General features: G+C 45.7%; 1 protein-coding gene across 1 annotated transcript; it reads left to right on the top strand.

Moving 5' to 3' along the window:
- The first annotated feature begins 2,795 nt into the window (after nucleotides 1–2,795).
- On the top strand, nucleotides 2,796–18,898 carry pcf11 (PCF11 cleavage and polyadenylation factor subunit). Its single transcript, XM_079282841.1, has 17 exons — nucleotides 2,796–3,155; nucleotides 5,401–5,526; nucleotides 5,854–6,036; nucleotides 6,613–6,840; nucleotides 7,244–8,166; nucleotides 8,501–8,675; nucleotides 11,326–11,701; nucleotides 11,775–11,903; nucleotides 12,348–13,510; nucleotides 13,636–13,702; nucleotides 13,778–13,903; nucleotides 13,986–14,106; nucleotides 17,074–17,257; nucleotides 17,372–17,527; nucleotides 17,668–17,760; nucleotides 18,091–18,126; nucleotides 18,220–18,898. Exons 1-17 carry the CDS (start codon nucleotides 2,910–2,912, stop codon nucleotides 18,421–18,423), a joined length of 4,536 nt encoding a protein of 1,511 aa, XP_079138967.1. The 5' UTR covers nucleotides 2,796–2,909; the 3' UTR covers nucleotides 18,424–18,898.
- The last annotated feature ends 583 nt before the right edge of the window (nucleotides 18,899–19,481 follow it).

Here is a 19,481-nt window from a genome sequence, read left to right as displayed (position 1 = left end):
GATTTCCTATAAAGTAAAAGTCTGACAAATAAATACTACAGTTTAGTTGAAGCATTTGAACCAACAGCAGCACCTGAGAGCTCCGGTTCACTAAAAGAGAGGGGAAGCGACCTCCGAGAGAGGGGAACGCGACCTCCGAGAGAGGGGAACGCGACCTCCGAGAGAGGGGAACGCGACCTCCGAGAGAGGGGAAGCGACCTCCGAGAGAGGGGAAGCGACCTCCGAGAGAGGGGAACGCGACCTCCGAGAGAGGGGAACGCGACCTCCGAGAGAGGGGAAGCGACCTCCGAGAGAGGGGAACGCGACCTCCGAGAGAGGGGAAGCGACCTCCGAGAGAGGGGAACGCGACCTCCGAGAGAGGGGACGCGACCTCCGAGAGAGGGGAAGCGACCTCCGAGAGAGGGGAAGCGACCTCCGAGAGAGGGGACGCGACCTCCGAGAGAGGGGAACGCGACCTCCGAGAGAGGGGAAGCGACCTCCGAGAGAGGGGAAGCGACCTCCGAGAGAGGGGAAGCGACCTCCGAGAGAGGGGAAGCGACCTCCGAGAGAGGGGAACGCGACCTCCGAGAGAGGGGACGCGACCTCCGAGAGAGGGGAAGCGACCTCCGAGAGAGGGGAAGCGACCTCCGAGAGAGGGGAAGCGACCTCCGAGAGAGGGGAAGCGACCTCCGAGAGAGGGGAAGCGACCTCCGAGAGAGGGGAAGCGACCTCCGAGAGAGGGGAAGCGACCTCCGAGAGAGGGGAAGCGACCTCCGAGAGAGGGGAACGCGACCTCCGAGAGAGGGGAAGCGACCTCCGAGAGAGGGCAACGCGACCTCCGAGAGAGGGGAAGCGACCTCCGAGAGAGGGCAACGCGACCTCCGAGAGAGGGGAACGCGACCTCCGAGAGAGGGGAACGCGACCTCCGAGAGAGGGGACGCGACCTCCGAGAGAGGGGAAGCGACCTCCGAGAGAGGGGAACGCGACCTCCGAGAGAGGGGAACGCGACCTCCGAGAGAGGGGAACGCGACCTCCGAGAGAGGGGAACGCGACCTCCGAGAGAGGGAACGCGACCTCCGAGAGAGGGGAACGCGACCTCCGAGAGAGGGAACGCGACCGCCGGGAACCCTTTCAGGGCCGCGTTGTCTCATAATGCAGCACCCTCCTGTTGATATATTAAACATCTGTGTTGATTTTTAACATGAGTTGAAATGTGTTCTTGTCGGGATGTAGCAGAGCATCATGGGAAACCCAATCAAATGATTCCTACGTTACCACGGAGATGTTTGTGTCCTCTGAGAGTCGAACCCCGTCCCAGTGAGCGTTCCTCCGCAGCTCAACGCGTCGACCATCAAATCCAGTACGAGACGTCATCCAGAAAACGTGTTTAAGTTTTATTGGTTCACAGGACGAGTGATGGAAACTTGTCGTCGTTTCCGCTGAAAGCAGAAAGAACTGATGAAACGGACTCTGAGAGAAAGAAACCCAACAAAAGAAGACGATGACGGACGACTTCCTGTCTGTGGAGGTAAACACTGCTGTACTTCCTGCAGTGTCATTTGTTATTTTTTTATTGTTGACATCACTCCGTGACATCACAGCTGGTCATGAGTTCCGATCATTATTAAGATGTTTAATAATGTTTTGTTTTACTTGCCTGTGATGATTCTCCAGGAGTCGTCCTATGGAAAATAAATTGATTCCCATCAGTTGATCAAGTCAAATGATAGAATTCTCTTTATTGTCATTCTTATCTCGGTGGACTTGAAATATGACAAATTATTAAGAAAGCAATAGCTGCACAAAAATATAAATCAGTAATGTGATGCTTTTTTTTTTAAAGGCAAAGGTTAAAAACAAACTGTCTTTTTATATCAGGTACGTTGTACTTTATTAGTGCAATAAAAATAAATACTCTGAGAACAGATGTTAATTTTTAGTTACTCTAATCATCCTTTAAATCAAACACAAACCGTACAATAGATTCTGACTTCCTTAAGCCTCTGAGTGTTTGTTGTTTTATTTGTTTATTTTTTTCAAATTCAGTTTTATATTCAAGACAAGACCAAAAAAACTAACTAAAATATAGGCCTAAATTAAAATATGAATTAAAAATATATTTAAAAATGTGCCAGACACATAGTTTAATTTATTTGTGAGACATTTTCAGGATGTGACCGGTCTGGATTTGATACTTCATCTTTATATGCATTTGTAAAATGAAGTTATACAAATTACACAACGTAATGAGGTTTTATTAAACTCTTCATAGTGAATGTCAGAGCCAACAATTACTTATTTAGCAAAGCTTTGTCTTCTAAATAACTGAGGTCCTTTTTATGTGTGTGTGGACATAAACTGATATCATTTAATACACATTTAAAGTGTCCAATTTTTTCATTTTCTGTTACTTTATACTTCCACTACATCACATAAATAAATACTATAGACCTTTTATAGCATATGTTTAAATTGTTTTAATGTAGTAATTATTTTTCTATCATAAAAACGTAATATTGCTGTAATAATCCCCTAAAACTACCAGAGAGCAGAGTGATCCGCCATGCTTCAGCCTCATGGTGTTATGCCCTATAAAAGCTTACGTAATCATAAACTCACATGGGCTTCGATCTGATTGGCTCACTTGTCTTGGCTGTTATTTCACCGAGCCAATGAGAACCGAGAACCCGGTCTCCGCACGGCCCCTAAAAATAAGCCAATGAGGGACGTGAACTCACGTCACGTGATAGTGTGAACGTCTTGACGTATGCGGCCTTCAGCTAACAGTCGCCATCTTCTTGTCGTCGGAGGCTGAACATCTAACGACAAAGACGCGACGGCTCGACATAAAAACCCACAAAACCGGCGCTTTTTTATTTTATTTTTTTTACATCGATCACCGAGTCAGAACAAAGTTATCTCCATAGTTCATGGACTGCCTGCTGCTGATCAATGGTGACGTTAGTATCGATAGAGCCGCTGTAGGTTTTCCCGGGTCACAAACAAAGATGGCCGACAAAGCAGCTCGAGAAGACGCGTGCCGAGAGTACCAGTCGTCGCTGGAGGACCTGACGTTCAACAGCAAGCCGCACATCAACATGCTGACCATCCTGGCCGAGGAAAACCTCAACTTCGCCAAGGATATCGTCGCTATTATTGAAGCGCAAATAAGCAAGGTTTTTATAACAAAAAATATATAGAATACTTTCAATTTCAGGTGTTTTTTCGTCTGGATTGTATGTGTAGCAACAAGGCCTCAAGTTGTTGTTGAGCTAGCTGTTAGCTTAGCGTAAAAACATGGCAGCTCTAGCGACATGTCACCGTAGCTATACATTACGTTTTATTTATAACTATATTTGTGTGTTTTATTAAAGTTTAAACACAACATACACTTAACCTTCTTAGTTAACGTTTCTCTTCATCGAAACTCGTTGAAATCCACCGTAAAATAGATTATTTTAAACGTCTTGATGTTATTTGTGTTTAAAATAATGTGTGAAATCGACTAATTACTTGGAGGTCAGTTCAAACCAACGTGAAGTGATTAAAAGACGTGTTTTATTTGGTGAACTAGCTAGTTAAATACGTCGTTGCCAAAGTGGTGCCAGTTATTTATTCGACTGTTATGGCGATACCACTTCATTAAGCCAGAGAAGAAGAAATAACATGGCGGACTTTAAAATGGGTTCTTCTGGAGTAAAAAAAACACAAAATCAGCTTTTATTGACAAATTATGTGAACACTTGTAACACAGAAACATATAGTCTGAGCCACTATGTACCGATCTAAATATATATCTAATCCGTTCCAGATTCACCTCTTCATCGTCATACTTTGGGGAAAGAGTCGTCTGTATCTCAGCAGATAGTTATTTTTAGGTAAATCCACTTCCCAGTGCAACACATGATTCACCCTTATTTAAGTCATTAGTTCCTAAAAGTTGCTGGCTGCCTGGTCCAAGTGTAACTTTCACAAGCAGTGAGCAGGCGGCATTCACTGCTACATGGTGATTGACAGGTTTCTGTCCACCCGGTTGTGTCACAGAACCAAGATGGTGACGACTCAAACGTGTGTCTAAAAAATACTAGAAAATTGGTCACATCCGTGTGTGGTCAGCCCCCTTTTTAAGAACAAAAATAAACTTTATTGAAGCTAATTTGAACAATAAACGTTGTAGATTGATCACAATCAGCAGCTTTAACTCCAGAGTCATCAAGCGATAACTGCTGGACTCTGGTTGATAATGAAGTCTAGTTTGCCTCATAAGACAAATGAATGTGTTCACGGCGTCTATGTACATATTTAGCTGGTTTAGTTTACGGTGGATTTTGACTTTTGCATCGTTGATTTATCCTCTGCTTCTAGAAGTATTTTGAGCATCCGTCACATTAATAACATTCTGATCGAGGCCGGACCACATTGATGTTTTTCACTCTAATTTATTGTTAATAAATATTGCCGGGTAGCTATTATTATACAGACGTGGCCTCACTATCTGTAGTACATCTCAGTCAGTTTCTCTGCATTAATTCACTAGTGAAATCTTGAATTACTGAAATGTGATTGAATGGTTAAAATTGTTATAATAAAAAATGTGAAATGTGCTTTTTGTCATTTTTTATTTCCCAGTGTAATTTATTGGTACGACTCTGGTTTCCATTTACTGACACGACAAATGGTGTTTAGCGTCGATGCTCCAGCGTTTAGGATCTTCTGCTTCAAGGTGCAGAGTTTAAAATGCAGCTTGTTTTAACTAAACGCCAAGAGATCCTCTAAAAGGTTTTTTTAACAACCGAAAAGGAGACAAACACTTGTGAGGGTTAAAACTTTGAGTGAGTGAATCAAAAGTTAAACTAAAACTCTCCGACGTGTCGTCTGGGTAAAGTACAAAGAGCGGTTTAAGGAATAAACCCTCTTTGGAGGTAAACGGCTCCCGAGGACTGGACTCAGTAACCCTTTTTTTTTTTTACCCACAATGCGCCATGGACATGTTTATTCCCCCCCCCCCCCCCCCCCCCCCCCCGGCTTTGGGGAAGGATCACTAACCTCCTGAGATGTCTTTGCAGAAACTAAAGTGACTGATTGCTGTTGAAGCTGACGGTTTTTCTTCGGGATCGATCTCGGATCACAGAGGACTTTATTGGAGTATTTTTCCTCTTTTTATTTTGATTCCAGTCTGAAGATGCATCTAGACTGTGGGCTGATTTTTTTATTTTTATTTTTTAAATTTAGTTTTCGAACGTCTTTTTTCTCACTTTGCAGACTTTCTTTACATTTTGTCTCGTGCACACATTTTTTACTTGTTTTTCACACAGCGGGGGGTGAGGGGGACACATCTGTAATTCTGAAGCGTTTGTTCTGAAATGTTGTTTTTTTAACCCCTGTTGTGTTCTAAACTTGTCGAGTTCTCTATTGCTCCAGGCCCCATCTGCAGAGAAGCTTCCAGTTTTGTACTTAGTGGATTCCATAGTGAAGAATGTTGGAGGAGAGTACCTTGCAGTGTTTGCTAAAAACCTAATCACTTCATTTATATGTGTCTTTGAAAAGGTACAGTTCTCTTTGCTGCTGTTAAACTTTTAAGCACTATGACTCTTAGCCGCTCCACTTCCCTCCTGTTTGTTGTGTTGCTTGCTTTATTCTCTGTGGTCGGCACTCTGCTCCTGTGTACATAACGCCGTAAACGATAAATAAAAGGGGGAGGGATCATTATTAATCATTCTTTTGAACTTGTCCTTAAAGTGCTAAAACTATTTTTCACCTCTTTACTCGTGGACGTAGAGCTGCTTACACTTGTAAACGCTTGTGATGCTGCTGCAGTATGTTTCTCTGTATTCTGTTGCTAGCTGTGGACCAAGTCATGTCCTCTGTTCGTAGGTGGATGAAAACACCAGAAAGAGTTTGTTCAAGCTGCGCTCGACGTGGGACGACGTGTTTCCTCTGAAGAAGCTGTACGCGCTGGACGTGCGGGTCAACTCCGTGGACCCGGCGTGGCCCATCAAGCCGCTGCCGCCCACCGTCAACGCCAGCATCCACGTCAACCCCAAGTTCTTAAAGCAGGTATGTATGTGTCCGACCGCCGTCGATCCTCAGGAGCCGGTTGGTTACGTTAGAGACTCGTGAAGCTCCGTACTGTCGGTATCTCCGAGGTAAATCCGATCTGCTACGGCCCGGGATCAAACACGCGGTTGCCGGTTTCATCCGTGAAACTCAAATCCAGCTGCACTCGATCCAGCCTTTCACAATAAAATACATCCTGTCGGCTGATTTTAGATGTTTAAAGACACGGAGCGATCGGCTGTCCTACGACACGGACTTCATCCTCATCTGTGCTGCTGATTTAAATGAATGCATCTGTTGGACAACCGTTCTCTGGGTTACTCTATTGTTACATTCAAGACTTAACAGTTTAAGGTTATTTAAGACAAATGAAGCAGCTAAAGCATCCGAGAGGCTGGAAACAGAACTTTGAGCCTTTTTAATTTAAGAAAAGAGAAATTAATCGATGTTCTGTTGAGTAAAATCATCTGCTCGTTTCAGCTCTAGAATCAATAATGTGAATTGTAATTGGTTTTGTTCTTATTGGTTAAAGTCTGAAGTCATAATTTGTCTCTTCGTCCCTCTTGACCGTCTCAGTCTGAAGATGCTCCGTCTCCTCAGCCGGCTCCCACTCAGCCGACTCCACCGCCTCCGGCAGCAGCGCCGGTACCGGCTCCCCAACCGGTACCGGTCACCGCCGCCAGCCAGTTCAGCCTGACCCAGGAGCAGCTGATCCGACAGCAGCTGCTGGCCAAACAGAAGCAGCTTCTGGAGCTTCAGCACAAGAAGATCGAGCTGGAGCTGGAGCAGACCAAAGCTCAGCTGGTAGGAACAACCGGGGCCGTTGGTTCTGATCCCAGATTCCATCAAGTCGTCTGTAGTTATACTTTATGTTCAGCTCGTTCACTGGAAAGTTGTTTTCATGAATAAACACGTTTTATTTAGCGTCAGGAGAAATGAGTAAAACCCAGAGTATTGATACGGTTCGATGTGGTCTCAAACCTCTCTGGCTCTGTCTTTATGCTTTACTCTGCACACGCTTCATGAACATTCTCACTAAATAATCAGCGTATCGACGGGAGCCCGACCCGATGAACCAGTGAGCGCTAGTACCGCTAAAGCTAACGCTGATAAGACATGAGTCTGTTTCCTGTTGGTCTTCATGCAGCCGGTCTGTCCCTCCACATGTTGGATTAGTTCAAACTCTCTGACTGTTTGTTGTCTTCAGGCCGGAGGGTTCGCCATCCCGACAGCGGCGAAGACCGCCGGCCAAACTGCCCCCGCGGTCCAACCGTGGATCCCTCCAACGACTCAGAAGGACGCCAAGCCGCCCACCAGAGACCCCCGGCTGAACCGCACCGGCCCCCAGCCCAAAGAACAGTACGCTGGGAGGAAAGACGGCCACGCCGTGGCAGGAAGTCCGGCGCTGACGCCCGAGAAGCCCACCCGGCCGGACAAAGTCAAAACCCAGAGAAAAGAAGCGGCCGAGGAGAAGCAGAAGTCTAAATCTCCGTCTCCGATGGCCAAAGCCCTCCAGAGTAAAAACAAGGCGGAGCCTGAGATCCAGAAGTCGGCGGACGGCACCAAGAAAGACCCCCGACTGAAGAAACGCCCGCAGGACAAGAGCGGGGAGGCCAAAGACGAGGAGCTGAAGGAGAAGAAGCGCTGCCCCGACAAGAAGGAGCGCGAGGAGGTGCCTCGGGGAGTCGACCCCCAGAGGTTCAACAAGGGGAAGCTGGTCAACGGCTCGGTGGGCAAACACGACCGCGGCGCGTCCTCGGAGAAGACGGAGTTCAAGGCCGGAGGAAACGCACGCACGCACGCCAGGAAACGCTCACGGTCCCGCTCGCCCGCCGGCGCCTCCTCCCCGAAGAGGAAGGACAGGCGGTCAGTCCGGAGCAGCTCCATGTCGCCGTCTCACAAACCCGGCAAACCCAGGAGGGTCGGACCGGATCACATCAAGCCGGGCCGAGGAGACCGGCCCGCCGCGCCCAAGAACAACCAGCCGGACAGCAGGAGGTCAAAGAGGCCCGCGGAGGACCGGCACTCCGAGTCCAGAGACTCCCACTCGCCGAGAAGCCACGACGGAGGAGGCAAGGAGGCCAAGGAGGCTCCTCACCGCTGGAGGAGCGGCTGGGAGGAGAACAAACAGTGAGTCATCAACTCATTCAGACCCTAAAAGCCTGAATGTCTTCCAAGAAATGTGTCATGAAATGTGTCCTGATGGTTATTGAGGCGTGTGACGCTCTACGATCTTCATAACTGAACGTTCTGAAATGTGATTCTGTGTGAAAGTCAACACACTCAAACCGTTTTCTGTGATATTTAGTAAAAACATGACGATGATCTTGATCCTCCGTTGAGTTAAGTTTGGATCACATGTTCCATATTCTCACGTTGGGGCTCCTCTACGTCATGCTGGATCACAGCTCTGAGCTAAAGAAAAGGTCCCGGCTGTTGTCTAAACGTCTCGTTTCCTCTTCAGTCCCAAGCTTCCTGAGGACTCTCACGTGAAGCCGGGTCCCCAGAGACACAAACCGTACGGGACCCCGACCCGGCCCAGCACCCCCCGGACCCCTAAGCACCGCCTCAGCGTGGACGCCAACCTGCAGATACCCGAAGTCCTCAACTCGGCCTCCAAGAAGGACCTGCTGCGGAGGGTAGGAGCTGTGATGTAGTGCAGAGGAGGACATTATTATTATTATTATTATTATCATCAACATTATTATTATTATTATTATCATCAACATTATTATTATTATTATCATTATTATTATTATTATTATTATCATCAACATTATTATTATTATTATTATTATCATCAACATTATTATTATTATCATCAACATTATTATTATTATTATCATCATCATCAACATTATTATCATCAACATTATTATTATTATCATCAACATTATTATTATTATTATTATTATCATCAACATTATTATTATTATCATCAACATTATTATAATTTATTATTATCAACATTATTATTATTATTATCATCATCAACATTATTATTATTATCAACATTATTATTATTATTATCATCAACATTATTATTATTATTATCATCAACATTATTATTTATTATTATTATCATCAACATTATTATTTATTATTATTATCATCAACATTATTATTATTTATTATTATCAACATTATTATTATTATTATCATCAACATTATTATTATTATTATCATCAACATTATTATTATTATTATCATCAACATTATTATTATTATCAACATTATTATTATTATTATCATCAACATTATTATTATTATTATTATTATCATCAACATTATTATTATTATTATCATCAACATTATTATTATTATCATCATCAACATTATTATCATCAACATTATTATTATTATCATCATCAACATTATTATTATCATCAACATTATTATTATTATCATTATTATTATTATTATCATCAACATTATTATTATTATTATTATTATTATTATCATCAACATTATTATTATTATCATTATTATTATTATTATTATTATCATCAACATTATTATTATCATCAACATTATTATTATCATCAACATTATTATTATCATCAACATTATTATTATTATCATCAACAACATTATTATTATCATCAACAACATTATTATTATTATTATTATCATCAACAACATTATTATTATCATCAACATTATTATTATCATCATCATCAACATTATTATTATTATCATCAACATTATTATTATTATTATCATCATTATTATTATTATCATCATCATTATTATTATCATCAACATTATTATTATCATCAACATCATTATTATTATTATCATCAACATCATTATTATTATTATTATCATCAACATTATTATCATCAACATTATTATTATTATTATCATCAACATTATTATTATTATTATCATCAACATTATTATTATTATTATCATCAACATTATTATTATTATTATCATCAACATTATTATTATTATCATCAACATTATTATTATTATTATTATCATCAACATTATTATTATTATTATTATCATCAACATTATTATTATTATTATTATCATCAACATTATTATTATCATCAACATTATTATTATTATTATCATCAACATTATTATTATTATTATCAATATTATTATTATTATCAATATTATTATTATTATCAACATTATTATTATTATTATTATCAACATTATTATTATTATTATCAACATTATTATTATTATTATCAACATTATTATTATTATTATCAACATCATTATTATTATTATCAACATCATTATTATTATTATCAACATCAACATTATTATTATCAACATCAACATTATTATTATCATCATCAACATTATTATTATTATTATCATCATCAACATTATTATTATTATCATCATCAACATTATTATTATTATCATCATCAACATTATTATTATTTATTATTATCATCATCAACATTATTATTATTATTATTATCATCAACATTATTATTATTTATTATTATCATCAACATTATTATTATTATTTATTATCATCTATTATTATCATCAACATTATTATTATTATTATTTATTATCATCTATTATTATCATCAACATTATTATTATTATTATTTATTATTATCATCTATTATTATCATCAACATTATTATTATTATCAACATTATTATCATCATCAACATTATTATTATTATCATTATTATTATTATCATTATCAACATTATTATTATTATTATTATCATCAACATTATTATTATTATTATTATCATCAACATTATTATTATTATTATCATTATCAACATTATTATCATTATTATTATTATTATCAACATTAGTGTCATCATCATCAACATTATTAACATTATTGTTATTTATTATTATTATTAACATTATTATTGTTGTTATTCAGCCGAGTGTTTGATCTCTTCAGTCACTCCAGGAGAGACTCAACGTCTCGCTGTTTCTGCTCCACATAGTGAGACGCGTCTTCACAGCCACACTATGAATATGCAAATGTTTTTAACTTCGGGTCAGATTTATTATGAATACATCACATTTCATACTTCAGGCAGCACATTGCATCATAATCACCATAAAAACAAGCAAACTAAAGCACAATCGACATTCAACAGATCATGGAAGTCTTTATTCTCCTCTGAAGATCAGAAAGTAGCCGCTGTGTCACAAATCCTGTTTGGAAATATTGACCTGAGATTTAGAGTCCATGAATGCATGAACACGTAAAGCGTTCATGTCTTCACGAGGAGGAACTAAGTTGACTCCACCGGCCCTCTAACGGTCGGCACTTTGTCTCTGCAGGCCAGTAAGCGTCTGGAGAGCGGTGAGATCTCCCAGGAGGACTTCCTGAACATGGCCCACCAGATCAAGCACTTCTTCCAGTACCAGGAGGAGAAGCAGCAGCGCTCCGACGGCTGGGACGCCGACGCCGCCGCCGCCAAGAAGCTGCCGAGCTCGCCCGCCTCCGCCTCCGTGCCGCCGCGGCCCCGAGACAACATGGACGCCGCCGAGTTGTCGTACTACGAGCACAAGTCCAAGCTGAGGAAGACTCGGGTCACCCACCGAGCCGCCGGGGAGGAGTGGGAGGGAGAGGACAGTCCGGAGGAGGACGAGGAGGCGGAGCCCGCCGCAAAGACCGGACACCCGAAATACAGCCGGGGGCCACGGGACCGGCAAGGTGAGCTGAGGTTTATGGATACTCTTAATGACACCAAAGGATTCAGAATATTCATTCTTTATGACTCGTTCAGGTGAGAGGAGGAGCAAAGAGCAGGAGGAGCCGCGGCTCATCGAGGAGTACAACCACGGGAAAGAGTTCCCGCCTCTCAAGTCTCTACCGGGCCTTCGCTTCAGGAGGAGAGCCGAGCCCAGAGAGCCCAGTGAGTCCACCGCCACGCGGCTATGAGTGTGAAAGATATGATCTGTCATCTTTATCCACAGAGGTCAGAGGTCAGGTTCTGAGCAGCGTGGTGTCAGGGTCTCAATCACTTCAGCGGGGTTAGACTCTTCCAAAGAGATCTAGGGCTTAGATCTAGGGCTTAGATCTAGGGCTTAGATCTAGGGCTCAGATCTAGGGCTCAGATCTAGGGCTTAGATCTAGGGCTCAGATCTAGGGCTCAGATCTAGGGCTCAGATCTAGGGCTTAGATCTAGGGCTTAGATCTAGGGCTTAGATCTAGGGCTTAGATCTAGGGCTTAGATCTAGGGCTTAGATCTAGGGCTCACTCAGGAGATGACGGGAGTCCAGGACAGTTGAAGTGAAACACCTAAAAGATGGCGTGAGCTTCACTGCCTGTCGGTAAACAGAGTTCTGGTCTGTTCCAGGTGAGAGAGAGTGGAACTCTCCGCTGACGGAGCGGCCGCGTTTCGACGAGCGCGAGGAGCAGAAGAGCGGCTACGACGCTCCGCGGGTTTACGGCCCGGCCGCCGACCCCAGGCTCCCCGACCCACGGAGGCCTGAGGGGCCCCCGCCCTCGGGCACCGTGGTCCTCAGGAACTGTCCGAGCCCGGTCGGCCCCGAGGCGGCGGCGCTGGCGCTCGCGACCCCGAGGTTCGAGCGGGAGCGCCTCTCGCCGCTTCACCAAAAAGACGAGTCTGAGATGAGCCCGATCCCTCGCTTCGAGAGCCCCAACAGCGAGCACTCTGACGACGGGCCCCTCAATCTGGACGTCCCCACTCCCCCCAAATCCATCCTGAAGGCGCCGCCCCCCCGCGTGGGGCCGCTGTCTTCGGTCCGGCAGCACAGCGACTCCCCGGGACACACGCCGCCTCACGACGGAGGACACCCCACGCCACGGTACGACGGGCCGGGACACATGGGCCTCGCCAGACCGCACCCCCCAGGGTGGTACGAGGGCCCCGGTCGCTACGATGACTCGTCCCGGTTCGAGGGGCCTCACCACCAGGGTCCCGGCAGGTTCGACGGCCCGCCTCACCACAACATGCCGGAGAGGTTCGACGGACCCCACATGTCTCACGGTTTGGGGCGGTACGACGGTCCACCTCGCCCTCAGGGCCCCGGGAGGTTTGACGGCCCTATTGGTCAGCAGGGGCCCGGACCGGGTCACTTCGAGGGCCCCGTGCAGCGCTTCGACGCACCGCGGTGCTTCGAGAACAACATGGCCCCCGGACCGATGGGCTTCCAGCAGCAGCGGCGCTTCGACGGCGCTCCAAACCAGATGGGTCCGATGAGGTTCGAGGCCCCCGTTCAGCCGGGACCCCGGTTTGACTTGCCCAACGTGCCCCCCCATCAGGGCGGACCCCCGCTCTACGAGGGGCCCCTGAGATTCGCTCCCGAACACAACCTGCAGCCCCCCCCCATGAGGCCCATCTACGACAACCCCATCCCCCCCCAGCAGAACTTCAGCATGAACCCTCAGTTCCCCGCCGGGCCGATGAACTTCAACATGCAGCAGGCTCCGCCCTTTGGTCAGCCAGGCCCCGCCCCCTTCTACAACCCCGCCGCTGCCGTCGGCATGCAGCAGCCGGTGAGTCGAGTTCTCAACACGTTTTAAATGTTTCGCTGCAGAGTCCACCTGAGACCGGAGCGTGCTGTTTCTTCTTCTTGTGTTTTGGAGGCGTGTCGTGAGTGAACCTGTTCTGTGCTTGTTAGGTGAACATGTTGGGGAACCTCAACCGGTCCTTCCTGCCTCAGAACCCAGTGCCCTTCGGACAGCAGAGTACGTTCTGACATTCTGTGTTTCTCATGAATGAAGAAGTGAAATGTTTCTGACGGCTTGTTTGCGTCCCTGCAGCTGCACAGCTCGCCCCCCCGGAGAACCACTTCGGTCAGGTTGACGTCAACGACCTGCTGTCCAAACTCATCTCCAACGGCATCATCAAGCCCTCGCAGCCCGACGCCGCGCCGACCGCCAGCGCCGGTGAGCGAGACGTTGAAACGGCACGGGGTTCAATAACAAGCTGCTGTTATTGAAATATACCTTTTTCATTCTTTTTTCCCAGAACCCACCACGCCTGTGGTAGCTCCGCCCCGGGTGGTGGAGGAGGAGGAAGAGGAGGTGGAGGAAGAGGAGGAAGACGACATCCCCGACCTCACCGGCTTCAACGTCGACGACTTGAAACAGTGAGTTCAATAATCGGCAAAACTCTTCCGATCATTGATGTGATTTAGTGTTCCGGACTATAAGCCGCAGGTTCCCCCGAAATGCTACCCGTGATTAGCATTAGCATTAGCATTAGAGAATGTAATATATCTTTTCATGCTTCATGCAGACGTACCTACCGGTTCATGATGTGGTGTGTTCAAGGACCCAAATGCAGACTCAGGACAGCAGAGTTATATTGCAAACCAAGATGATTTATTTCTCTCACACACACACACACACTGTTGAACAAGGAAGAAACTGGAAGAACCGGTAATAAGTCAACTAGGAGGCGTCTCCACGCGGGAAGTGGTTTACGGTACCGGTAATCCCTCCGATCCGAGCCGGAAAGTGTCCGCATCGACACAGGATCGCCTTCGTCCTCCTGTGCACTAAAACCACTGAAGTCTTCTTCAGCATCGCTTCGCTGCACTCGGTCCGTCTTTCGTCTGCGCCCTCTGTGTCACTTTGCTCCAGAGGCTCCGCCCCTGAGCTCGCGCTGTCCTCATCTCGCAGCCGTCCGGCCTTTCGGAAGCCGTTGGTGACGTGGATTCTGTCGCACTGCTCCACGCTGTTGGGATCCACTGGCAGACTTCAGAGAAAGTTGCTCGTCACATGCGGCCAGTTTTTGTGAAGGATTTCTCTCCGTCAGTCATCCAAGACTCCCACTGAACTGTGATTGTAAAGGACCGGTTCACACGAACGTCGAGGGGCTGCAAATGCTGTGTTGTGGCAGGAATCACAGCTGGGAGAGTTTGTGCTCTTGGTTTGCTTCAACACAATCCGTTCTGTGGCTCAAAACGAGCAATGCCTTTGTTCTGTGAAAACATCCCTCGGTTGCTTCGCGTCGCGTTCCTTCATTCCGCTTTCTATCATCCAACCTTTCTTCACTTTCACGCCGATTCCTTTCGGGAATTTTTCTTTCGGCATTGTCATCCTCTTCAGTCAGCGCGGGTGGAAGCTTTGGTCCGGATGCCGTGCGTTCTCATGGCCAGTTGTTTTCAGCGTGACGGACTCGCCCGTTCTGTTAACGGTCCTAGGGAGAGTGAGGTCAAAGGTCAAAGGTACTTCGTCCGTATTTATGTCGTCTGGTCCAATGGAATTTTCGGTTTTACGTCTTTGCGTGTATTGGCTGAAGTTTGTCATTTTTCCCTTGACGTCGGAGGGAGTTGCTGACCAGCGGCCGTCGTGTTCTCATCGACGGTCCTCCTCTGAAATCTCTTCTTCTCGGTGGCTTCAGCCTTCAGTCTGATTTTCACGGTGGAAACACGTCGACCGTCTGCTCTCTGTGTGTTCACCCGATCCTCCAGAGCGTTTTCACCATCAGGCCACCTGCTCTTCCTGCCTCTGGAGGCTTTGGTCGTCTTTTTGCAGCGGCTCAGTTCTTCGGCCTGGCGTCTCCAGCGTCTCACCGTCGATTCATTGACGCCGAGCGAATGTGCAGAAGCTCGATTTCCTTCTTCGACAGCCAGGCGGATCGCTGTTAACTGAAAAGCAGCATCATACGCATGTGTTCGTGTCCCGGTTTTCTCCATGGCGGTCGAGCTGCGTGCAATGAATGAAACTCAGTGGCTGGACACGCGTGTGTCCGTCCGGGGTCGAATCACGAGCAAGTATTCATCCGCCGTGTGCTCCGTGGTGAGACGGCGGTGAGAGCGCGTACAGCGATCATAGGTCGTCGATTGTTGGCTACAAATCTTCTAGATATCTTCCCGGTATGATCTTAGTTCATGTATAATTGTGTTTACAATCGCTGTATGATGTTGCGCGGGCTTTTTTTTATGACTTTTATTTTAATATGTCTGGACTCTTTCCGGTATTTTTCTCCGTGACAAATGCTTTCAACAACACGCTGAATGCTACTGTCCTAACTGTACCCCCCCCCCCCCCCCCCCCCCCACAGCATGCGAGTGATATCTGTGTTTTCATCGTCTGCTTTATCTCAGCCATTCGTTGTTTGTTCAGGTGGTGTTTGGACAACCTTCTGGCAGGTGCTTAGTGGTAAACAGCCAAACAGACCCCCACCCCACGAGGGTACAGAATCCGTAATACACTTCCATTACAGACCACGGTCTCAAGGCCACCAAACGGAAGCAGCGTGTCCACGTAGCTCTGAATAGCATTTACGGCTAACTGGCTTGGCCAGCTGCTGCTAGCACAACAGCTATTCAGAGGTATGAGCAACAACAGTTATTGCCTCATTGCTTTTCGTTTGGTAGCCGTGAGAGACCTTAGTCTGTAATGCAAGTATGTCTGCATGAAAAGATGTACGAAGATATATTATATATTCGCTAATGCTAATCGCGGTTAGCATTTCCCCATTGGCTGTAATGTTAAAATGAGCTTAGAAGCTAGCGAGTCGGACATGTACTGTTAAAAGCATCTTGCCGTTCAACCTTTTTTGTTCACAGTCCCAGTGAGCGGGAGGTCAAAGGTCAAAGGTACTTCATCCGTATTGTAGCGACCCTGTCAGTAACAGCTGGTAGCAGAGCGGTTGCTGGTAGCAAGTGTTCTGTGTCGGGAGCTCGTAAATGTTGCGTTAGACGGAACCGGACGTTGCGGTTGTTGTTGTGGAAAACACACTTTACGGATCATGTTGGAGGGAGTTGCTCGGCAATAAGAGCGACGGGTTCTGTGAATGAACCTCTTGCAAGGACCCTGTCTCCGACTCGTAAGTGGAACATTACAATATTCGTGTTCAATGTGTTGGCGGAGGAAAGCTACGGAGAAATCCGTATATAAATGGCACCGGACTATAAGCCGACGCCTCAAAGCGTGGGGTAGAAAGTCCGGTGCTCATTTTAAACAGTGTTCGTTTGCATGAAACGTACTTCAGAGGACAAGAGCAGAGTGAACTCTACGGCTGATGAAAGCCGGCTTGTGTTTTGATCGTCGGTGTTGTGACTCACTTTGTTCCGTGTTATTTCGTGCCCCCCCTCTTCTCTCAGGCGCTTGGAGAGCGTGGTGACCAAGCTGTACTCGGGGAACCAGTGCTGCCTGTGCAGCATGAGGTTCACCGCGGCTCAGACCGACCTGTACGCAGACCACCTGGACTGGCACTTCAGGCAGAACCACGCCGGCAAAGTGGCCAGCAAGAAGATCACGCACCGCCGCTGGTACTACGGCCTCCGGGTGAGAAGCACCGACCTCTCCGACCCACGGCAGCCTGCAGTCCTCGCCTGAAGCTCACCCTCGTGTGTGTGTGTGTGTGTGTGTGTGCGTGTGTGTGTGCCCTCCCTCCGTCAGGACTGGGTCGAGTTCGAGGAGATCGCCGACCTGGAGGAGCGAGCCAAGAGCCACTTCTTTGAGAAGGAGAACGAGGAGGAGGTCCAGAAGAGCCAGCAGGCCGCCAAGGAGAAGGAGTTCCAGAGTGTGAAGGCCACCAAGGACCAAGTGGGAGAGGTGAGACGAGAGCAGCACCAGTGCTATAGAACGGGAATCCTCCAGGCAGCAGAGGGTTCACATTCCTGAAGATGAATCCATGATTTACAATAATGGAACTGAGCGCTCAATAAATAACTGTTTGTGTTTTCCTCGTGCAGTTGTGTGAAATCTGCCAGGAGGCGTTTGAGACGTACTGGGTGGAGGAGGAGGAGGACTGGTTCCTGAAGGACGCCCTCAGGGTGGACGACAAGGTACCGGCACAAACTCGCCCAGCAATTCTACTGCGACTGGCCCGACGGGTCCCTGGAAAATATTCGTCAAATGTTTCATATTTACAAAAATATATGTATCATAAAAAATGTCCCATCACTACGGTCCCAATTTCCCTCCAACGAAGTTGTAAAATGTCCAAAGATGTGACGAAAGTACGCCGGTACGGTGTCCCAACACCTTTAGTCGTCGGTACAAAAATATTTGTAATTTAAGTGAAACTTGTTCAATATTGTCTCAATCGGTCCCAAAGTATCTCTGTAAAATATACCGATGACGTCAATAAACCGATGAATGTTGTCGCTCCACAGAACTTCCATCCCGCCTGTTTTGAAGATTATAAGAATGTAAGTAACTGAGACATGAATCTCATCAAAGATACTGATTGTAATTGAAAGCGTCGGACGTTTGAACAGCTGCTGTTTGTTTCGTCTCCTCAGACGTCGTCGTATCTCGACGTCACGCCGTCGCCCAGCAAGGTGCTGACCGACCACCCGCTGAGCGCCTTCATTAAGAGAGAAGAAGAAGAGGTCACTTCCTGTGCTGTCGCCGCCGCCTCGGTGAAACAGGAAGTGGAGTCTGAGGCGAGCGAGCTCCCTGCTGTGAAGAACGAGGTTTTAACAGACGATCAGAGTACAGCGTAACCGTGTTTTTATCGTTCCTCCTCAGCGACATCAACTTCAATACATTTTTGTATTTGGATTCTGCGCGACCATTTGTGGTCTCTTCCTGTTTCTGTGAATTGAAACTGTTTATTTCAAAAGAAGAAATGTTTTGTTTCCTTTTTTCTTTTCTGTGAGGTCAAAGATGTAAATGATTTAATTTATAAATTAAAGTATTTTTGGTATCTCTGGTGTAACTGATTTGAATCGCATGTCTGTAAATGTTGATCGATCGGGTTAAATGGCGGGTAGCTGCGTTTAAAGGTAAGCATCTTCTGATTGGACGACAGGAGGCTCCGCCTCCTCTTCAGGAATCGTTCTACGGAGGACCGAAGTCTTCCGTTCTTCTTCTTTGGTCTTCAATAAAAGAGTCTGAAACTGTGTCTGTGTGAACGCTGATTGATCTTTGATGCCAACAGTTAAATTGTCATTTAGGTTTCAAAACAATAAAGGTTTAGTGAATTCAATGTTCTGGTTTTATTTCACGTGAGTCGTTTCTTTCGTACGAGAACTTAACGGCGTTCAAAGCGAAGAAGTCGAGTTAAACATTTGAATCTTAGTCTTACAAATAAGTTAAAGATTCGTCACATCGAAAAGATCTCGAACACGAAACCTGTTTCCTGTGTTTGAGTATTTCATGAGCAAAGATGTTTCCATACGTGTGCAAAACGTTCTAATTTAGTACAAAAATAAACCACGGCGACTGTCGCGGTGAAAACACTTGTCGGCCGGCCCGTGAAGTGTTAATTGTACTTTTTTTCTGAGGTCATTAAATGCATCGTTGGTGGCGGAGTCCGTCTTTCCCGCCCTCGACTCACAGGAAACGAAGAGACTGACTAACTCGGTGAAGACGAGCTGTTTCCTGTCCGCTTTAAATGTCAGAAAATATTTTATAATGTAAACATGAGCGGTTCTTCTTCTGGTGTATTTCTGACACGTCTTCCTCAGCAGTGAATCCTGAACTTCTCTGCTTTCCTCACAAAATTATAAAAACACACACGTGGTTTGTCTTTATTTAAAATCTTGTATTTGTTTTCAGT

Source organism: Melanostigma gelatinosum (assembly GCF_949748355.1).
Source record: "Melanostigma gelatinosum genome assembly, chromosome: 14".
Classification (NCBI taxonomy): Eukaryota; Metazoa; Chordata; class Actinopteri; order Perciformes; family Zoarcidae; genus Melanostigma; species Melanostigma gelatinosum.
This window is presented reverse-complemented; position numbering and strand designations above follow the sequence as displayed.